This window comes from Monoraphidium neglectum (assembly GCF_000611645.1).
Source record: "Monoraphidium neglectum strain SAG 48.87 unplaced genomic scaffold scaffold02246, whole genome shotgun sequence".
Classification (NCBI taxonomy): domain Eukaryota; kingdom Viridiplantae; phylum Chlorophyta; class Chlorophyceae; order Sphaeropleales; family Selenastraceae; genus Monoraphidium; species Monoraphidium neglectum.
The window spans coordinates 1-8,022 of NW_014011382.1; the positions used below are offsets into that span (position 1 = coordinate 1).

Below are 8,022 nucleotides of genomic sequence, written 5' to 3' on the forward strand. Positions count from 1 at the left end.
CGGCGAGGCGGGCGAGATCCGAGGAGCGGGCGGCAACGCACGCGCGGCCGTGGGGCGAATGGGAGGAGCGGCGCCGCAAAGGTCGGACCAACGCCCCTGGATGAGTGCGTGGGTCGGAGCGAGCCGCGCGGCGTAGAGCCCACAGGCTCGAGGCAGCGGTGCCGGGACAGCTGCGGCAAAATCGGGCGAACAATGTCATTTGAAGGGGTGCCTGAGTGGCTCACCAGGGCGCAGGCCGCGGTGACCAGCACGGCGGCGGCCCACGCGAGGCTGATCCAGAAGTTCATGGCGTAGAATGCCGCGTTGCCCCACATCCACTCTGGGGCGCTCTCCTTGGCCAGCTCCACGGTGAAGGGCCGCCGCACCAGCAGGGAGGCCAGGAAATACAGCCCCGTCAGGCCGGACGTCCACACCGGCATCCAGAGGCGCGTGAAGTCGGGGTGCGTGAAGGAGGCCGCCATGGCGACGACGTAGATCGCGATGTTGACCAGGTCAAACGTCTTTGGCCACACCTGGGGGCAGAGCGGGGGACGGGGCCGGGGCGGCAGTGTGGGACGGTGAGGGATAGGACGGCACGTAGCAGGCGAGGGGGCAGGAGGGGGTCCAGCAGGGTGCACTCGAGGTGAGTGAGGGGGCGCACGGCGGAGAGGTGACGGATTAACGTCGCCAAAAAAGGCCGGGCCTTGCAGCGCGGCCTCCCGCGTCACTGGAAGCCCCGACACATTTTGCTGTCGGCTGGCCGGACCTCCACAGCTGCGCGGCACCTGTGAATATGCAGGGGCCCTCACGAAAGCCCCTTCTCGCGCCACGGCGTCGCAACAGCGGCAGGCGCATGCGCATGCGAGCCTGCGCCCACCTTGAGCACCCCCCGCCACCTCAGCGCGGTGGCCACCAGGAAGTTGAACACCGCCACGCAGGCGGCCACGAGGGCGGCCACCCTGATGTCAGGGATGACTGCCACCAGGATCATGGGGGAGAAGGAGGCGTAGGAGCCCGCCTTCTGCAGGATCCTGATCAGAAGATGGGGCTCCTGGGGGCCTGGAATCAGCGCGGGCAAGGGCGCGACCGGCGCAGTGGGGTTTTGAGTGATGGGTTGTGCAGGTGCCGCGGCTGCAGGCGGGTGATGATTCTGCACATGGTGCGGAAGCCCGGGTCAAAGGGCCACCCTGCTGGCGGGTGTGCAGGGCAGCCAGAGTGGTCCCTGATGTGGAGGGGGCCTTCATTGGCTGCTCGCAAGTTATTCGTGGGCGGCCCAGTTGCACGCACCTGCCTCGCCGCGCGCATGCGCGGCCAATGCTGCTTCGGCGAGCTGCCTGAATGCCTCAGCGTCGCTCGAAGCTGGCGCAGTGCTCTCCTTCCCTGTTGGCAGCAGCGCTGCGCCAAGCGAGCCGCCTGTGGCGGCGGCAGCGGCTCCCATCTCTGCGGTGTCGGCTGTCTTGGCTTCTGGAAATGGCGTCACCATTATTGCCTTTGCCCAACAACACAAGTGCAGGCTCTGGCAGCGTGTTCACGTCGATGTTCCGTGGCCTCTGAGTCTCAGGTCGCGTCGTGTTTCACTCGCATGTGTGTCGGTGTTTCGTCTGTCATAAGTGATACAGCTGTTGTGATACCCGCACACGCCCGACGGTTGGTCACATCGACAGCACGATTACTCACTTGGGCAACGGAAGTGCCAAAAGTGTGAGAGGTTGTGTACAGCTCGCAGTCACGGCGCAAGTGGTGCACAGGAGGAGGAAGAGACACCTGAACGCGATTGCGCATGATCCACAGGTTCCTTGAAAGACTGAAGACAACTTTCGCACAGCTGCCGCCGCTGCGGCGGGCGCCACTTGTTCCTGGAGTTACACAGCTTGCTGTGGGGTGAGCAGTGCTGATCAGCTGCACCTTGCAGGAATATGCGCCAAAGACGAACCGCAGGCTCTGCGCTAACGCAGCAGCTGCGCAGGCACAACGTCTCTGGCGAGCGGCCTTGTGCACAATGGAGTGCAACGGGTTGAGTGTCCAGCTGCTGCAGACCCATGACGGGCGGCCGGCAGAAGCGCGCCGCCGCCTGAGGGGCGGGGGCACCACGGTCACCAACTAGGCATTGGTCAGCCGGGGCCGCCAAGGCCAGCCGCCGCCCTTTTCACGCAAGCAGCGGCCAAGCCTGTGCAGTAGGCGCACAAGGGGGCAAATGGGTGGGCGTAGCAACGGCAACAAGCGGCAAGGGAACCGTCGGCGGGCGCATAGCATCTGCTCCACGGCGGCATCGTACAACATAAGGGCACGGTACGGTGGACCTTTGTCACATTGCAGATGGTTTGAGAGCCTTGTCATGTGTGGTAGGGGAGTTCAGCTTCTTGAGGGTGGCAAACACATGTGTTTGCATGACCCCATTCCCTGGATCCTGCGGCACAACGCCGGCACTAAATGCAGGCGGGAGGCACACGGCTTGCGCCACGGCGCAGAGGATTCCACAGCGTCAGGCAGGGGCGTGGCAGGTGATGCCTGGAGCCAGAACACATGCATAGGATGCCAAGAAGGTGGCATCGTGGGCACAGTAGGCCAGATCAGGCGTCACGCCCGCAGTGTGGACAAATGAGTGTGTGTGTATTGTGTACTTGTGTGTGTGTGCGTGTGCGTGTGTGTGTGCGTGTGTTTGCATGTTGATGCGTGCGCGCCCGCAAAAGCGCACACGCGAGGTTGCACGCAATGGCATGAGTGAGCTGTGTTTGTTTGTCACAGGCAAGTGGTGTGGGTGCAGGAAACCTGTGCAGGGTGGTCAGGTGTGCGGGCATATTGTGCACAACCCCCTTTGTAATACTAAACTATTTAATGCCAAGCAGAGCAAGTATGTCAGGGCAACACGCCTGTATCAGCACCAGCAGAGCAAGCGCCCTCGCCTTCGATCCCCGCCACGCAAACTCTCCCGACGCTGCTGCGGTTGCTGCTGACTTTGACGCCGATACCGTTGCCGGTGCCGTCGCTGAAGCCGCTGCCGCTGCCGCTGTCGTCCTGGGTCCCTTCCGGCTCGCTCATGTTGCGCCCAGCTGCAGCCGCGATCTCCTCGGCCAGCCGCCGCGCCTCCGCCCCCAGCGCCTCCTGCCGCTGCACCCTCCACGCCAGCACATCCCGCAGCAGCCCGCCCGTTGGATCTGACGCCGCCAGAATCGCGGCCTCGGCCGCTGGCCGCCCCTGGGCAAGCGCGTTTGCCAGGGCCTGCACGCGCTGCTGCTCGGCACGCAGGCGCTCAAGGGGGTCCACGGCTGCTGATTGGGGGGGGGGAGAGGGCAAGGGGGACGCAAGACATCAGAAACAGTCAGATCAAGGAGACAGGTGGTGCTGATTCACGCAGTCATGGGTTCACTACTGCTATCACCGGCGCATCCCAACCAGGGTTGATGCAAGCACGCACGGCACCTTGGCCCACCAACTCCCTGACATGCACCTGTCAGCGGGGGCCTGGGGGGCGCCAGCACGTCAGGCCCCGCCAGGTCAGCCTCCGGGTCAAACCCCGCCTCGTCCACGCGGCTGAGGGGCTGCCGCGCCCTGGGATCCTCTCCAGGCAGGAGGTAGCCGTACTGGAACAGGGCGATGTCCGGGGTCATGTGGCCATATGCATTGCACACCTCCCGGCCGGCGGCGACTGGCACCTCAGTCCGCGAGACCCAGCACGGCTCACTGCCGGCACCAGAACGGGGCTGGCCAAGGGGCGGCGGCTGCGTGCACGGCTCGACGCCGTGGGAGATGGGGCAGCCGTTGCGGCTGCGAGGGAGGGTGAGGGGAGAAGGTCGTGGCGAGTGATTAGGTAATGTGACCACTGTCAATGTGGCTGTGGCTGCGTGCGCAAATACTGTCAGCACGTGAAGTAAAAGGTGGGAGCATCAACTTGGCGAGTCGAGTAGCCTTGGCAGCACGCGTCGTGTGTGCATGTGGTCAAAAGTTGATGCTGCATTATAAGCACACCTCATCCTGCTGCACTGCACACGTGCAGCACGCACACACAATTGCAAACTCGGCAACGTCCGCGTGCGCACGCATGCGTCCGCGTGCGCACGCATGCGCGTGTAGAAAGCTCATCATCAGATATCCTTTACGTCGCACTCACTGGTTGAGCATGTCGAGTGCGGGTATCAGGAGGGTGTGGCCACCGTGCTCTCCACCAGGGGGCGCCTGGAACATGCGGGTAGTCAGCTGCACGCACGAGGCAAGTTCCGTGAAGGCGCATGCAAAAAGGCAGGGGGCGCATGCTGCGTGAATGAATGGAAAGATTTGAGGTGGATGGCGTGCTCATTCAACCCTGACGTGCACATGCCCATGTTGCCGACCCACGCTACGTGTGAATGCCAGTGTTTGTACACATACATGCGTGCTCATGTGCGCGCGCACACACACACACACACACACACACACACAGAGACAGAGACAGAGACAGAGCCAGACCAAAGGTGATGTTTCCAAAGAGCCTGCACAGCCATACCTTTCCATCTCACTTGTCAGACGCCTGGCAGCATTTACTCTCATGATGCTCACCAATACAATAGCGCTCCTGAGGGACTCGATGGTGACACCAGCGGCCGACAGCCGCAGCCCGTGACGGCTCCAGTAGCGCCCAACAGAGGCCTGGCGCTGCTGGGCATAATCAACCTGCGCGTGAGGTGGTATGCAAACCCACAGGGACATGTGACAGCAGGCGCAAGGTGATGGCAGCTGGAGGCACAGGGACCACAAATGGTAGCAGCCCAAGCAGGACGTGCGGCCGCACCAGCGCTGGCGACTGCAGCAGGTGGAGGTACTCAGCCGGGAGCCCCTCCCAGCTCATCGGCGGCGCGCTGCCGCCGCCCTCGCCGTTGTTGTCAGCACGTGGGAGTGCGCCAAAGTATGGCGAAAAGGGGCTGCTGGCATTGACCGCCTCGACAGCCACCAGCTCTGCCAACTCCTTTGGGGGGAAGGAGGGAGGTCATTAAGCTAAGGGGGGTCATCACCAATGCAGACGAACGGATCAAACGTAAACCCACTTCGAGCAATGATGCGCAGTTGGCCCAAATGAACGGGCTTTGGGGCGCACGCAGTGGCACGCTGCTGAGGCGGATCGCTTCACGTGGCTGCAGAGAGCCGTCCGGGTAATGGGACACACTTGCATGCAAATGGCGAGAGCAGGCGGCCAGCACTGCACCGTGCGGTTCAGGCAGCAGCTAGCGGAGCGCCTTGCAAAACAGGCGTGCGCTGTCAAGATGCAAGCGTGACGTTAGGGCCACACTGAGGCAGCCCACCGCCAGGTACACATCTGGGAGCTTGAAGGTCAGTCGCAGGGGGACACTGAGGATCTGGCGGTGAGAGGTGGAGGGCAGGCATGCGCATTAGAGTGGCGAAGGTGATTGCGATCCCAGTCCAATCGTCACTAGAGCCAGCAGCCCGCCTGATAGGGAGGATCAACCACAAGGTTGAAGCTGCAAGGGCAACCGATGTACGATGGCAATTTCACGGAGGAAGGGGGTTGTTGCAGCGCGCAAAGTGTTGGGTGGAAGGGTTGCCTGTTTGCGGTGCAGGAGCGCTCACTTGGGCCAGCTGCCCTGTGACATGGCTTCAAGTATCAAAGGGAGCAGGCGTATGAAATCCATGCAGGCCCGAACCAGTGCTCAAGAGAGCAACTGTGGGCCGTAATGCGACAGCGCCCGACATGGCCAGTGCAAAAAAGACCATGTGCCGCCCGGCGGGCGAGCCCCTCGCGACACTTAAACAACGTTCAAGTTGCCTCCCTGTGGCAGGGAAGGCCTTGCATGTGACTGCCTATGAGCCTCCTGTGACTGACACTTCCCTCTAATTGCAGTGGAAATGCTGTCCCCCCTCCCCCGTCCTGCCCAGAAGTGCACATGCACGGGCCCTTGCACCGCCCCCGCTGGGCAGATGTCAACTGCGCATGCAATCCATTGCCACCCGTGAGTGCACATCTGCATGTACGGCATGCTATATAATGGCTATGAACCTTAGCCTGACCTGAGTGCCACATGCGTGTGCGCGCGTCCTATCACGCTGCGTGTTCCCAAGTTGGCAATCGTTATTCAACAAATGCAACAACTCACCACTCCGCCTGCGGGGATGTCTCGGGAGGCGTAGCCGCCCCTGACACCTTCTGATGAGAACCCTGCATCAAAGTTGACTTGCGCGCCGCCACTGCCCAGCCACCTCCACAGGCCGTCCTCTGGCGCCTCAGTAGCCTCCCGAGTGCAGTTGCTGTCTGGAGCGGCTGCCGCCCGTGTGCTTGACAGCGCTGCGATCAACAGGACCACTGATGCGAACACATGCACCGATGGGTTTTGCTTGGTCGGAGCAATATAATCCATCAATATGGCCATCGCTTTGCAGTACAATCGATACTTCCTGTGTGGACAGGTCCCTGACCACGGTACTACAACCTTTGGTCAGTATATCTATAATATCAAACGGTAAGGCGTTGCATAACCAACGCCAGGATTGTTGAGAACCACGTTGCAAAATACGGCCGATCACAACGAATGTCGTTGCCTTCCCTCCAGTCCTCCTCTTGTCATTGCACTCCCCGTGTCGCTTGTAGCTCTTTCCAGGTATTACGGCTCACAAGTAAATTCTCCATCGCACGTCACCTGCCGCCGTGCGCACCTTAGTGGGGTGGTGCCGCAAGTCAGCATTTGCTGGCTTGCAACGAAGCGCAGACGGTACCACTCACACAACAGTGTGCCACTGCCAGGCAGCTCATTGCCATCGGCGGGGGTGGGTTGCAGCATGTGAACTTGGCAAAGGGATCTGGTCAAAGGGTTGCGTGGCACCTCGTCACAGCACTGGCTACAATGAGGGCGCATGCATGAGGCGTGACCGAAGGTGGCAGATGTTTGCTGCATAGAAGGGCCGCCTGCTGGTTCTTTAGGCACGGGAACCCGTCGCCGGTGTGGCGCGTGCTTGCAGCCGGCAGTTTCTGCTTCGCCCCCCAGCCTTTGATCAGGCATGCAGGGCGGCTCGGCATTTGCCACAGCTGCGCGGAGTCCACATCACCAGCTTATTTACCTTCATGCGCTGCCTTACTCACCTGCCTGTGCATGCACTAAAAAATCATACTTGCCATCTGTGCGTAACAGACATGTGTTTTTGTATAAGAGCACAACAGCAGATATGGTGACTGTGGAGGCCCCAGCATATGGCCAGTGGAGCCACATCATTTGGCATTACAGTGTGTCCATGCGTTCGCCGCTGCAGATGTAATTCAAGGCGGCACTGCCGCTGCCGCCCGCTTGACAACCCTCAGCAAGGGGCCGCTTCCTCCCAGACGCTGCACCAGCATTGCCCACCATGCAAATGAAGGGCGTTCGAGCAGGCCTGCAGTTGGTAGGTGCATGGCTGACGGCCGTGTCGCAAAAAATGCGGTTTGCGCCTTGGGCAGACACGCCACAGGAGTGTTGCCTGGGACATTTGCCGGCTGCCAGGTGAGCAGGCAGGCTCCGGTGCCATTGTGAATCCATGGCTGTGAGGCTGCCCACTCTGCCTACGGAGGCCAAGGTGATGTCCCTTACGTCTTTGCAGGTAAGCCGGCCTGCTCTGCAGGCTACACTTGCCAGGCCATTGCTGTGCTCACCCACAGCGTGCACATGGACACACCAACATCATGAGTCCGCGCCGACGCTCAAGTCTGTCCATCGCCTCTCAGCTTGTCATGTAGTTCTGCTTACATTTTACACAGTCAAAAAGGGCACGTTGCTGCCCATAAGCCCACGTGCGCGCTTGATGAAGCCCAGGAGTGTGACCGAGCTGGAGGTTCTTTGCATTCCTACCTTCTGCCCCTTGCGGGCGTTTTCATACAGCTTTAAACCCTTCGTGTCGTTTTTTCTTGAGTACCCTCACATCCTCCCACACTTCGCGATACCGTAGTGATAATTCTTCAGCACCGCTTTTGAGGCAGATCCAGGGATCTGTGACCCCCCATTGCAATATGGTTTTAAACTCCGCGCTATCGGATGCAGCCACAGTGGCCAGCGTCCTCGAGGGCAGCGACTCGGCGCTCGCCGTGGCGGT

At 61.1% G+C, this 8,022-nt stretch overlaps 2 protein-coding genes across 2 annotated transcripts; both read right to left on the reverse strand.

Annotated features, from left to right (window-relative positions):
• Positions 1-195: 195 nt before the first annotated feature.
• On the reverse strand, positions 196-1,462 carry MNEG_10261 (hypothetical protein; the record flags this gene model as incomplete). Its single annotated transcript, XM_014041265.1, has 4 exons — positions 196-211; positions 265-512; positions 857-1,038; positions 1,267-1,462. The coding sequence occupies 4 exons, from the start codon at positions 1,460-1,462 to the stop codon at positions 196-198; spliced, it is 642 nt and encodes a 213-aa protein (XP_013896719.1).
• Positions 1,463-2,835: 1,373 nt separating this feature from the next.
• MNEG_10262 (hypothetical protein) lies at positions 2,836-3,587 on the reverse strand (the record flags this gene model as incomplete). Its single annotated transcript, XM_014041266.1, has 2 exons — positions 2,836-3,245; positions 3,428-3,587. 2 exons carry the CDS (start codon positions 3,585-3,587, stop codon positions 2,836-2,838), a joined length of 570 nt encoding a protein of 189 aa, XP_013896720.1.
• Positions 3,588-8,022: the final 4,435 nt, after the last annotated feature.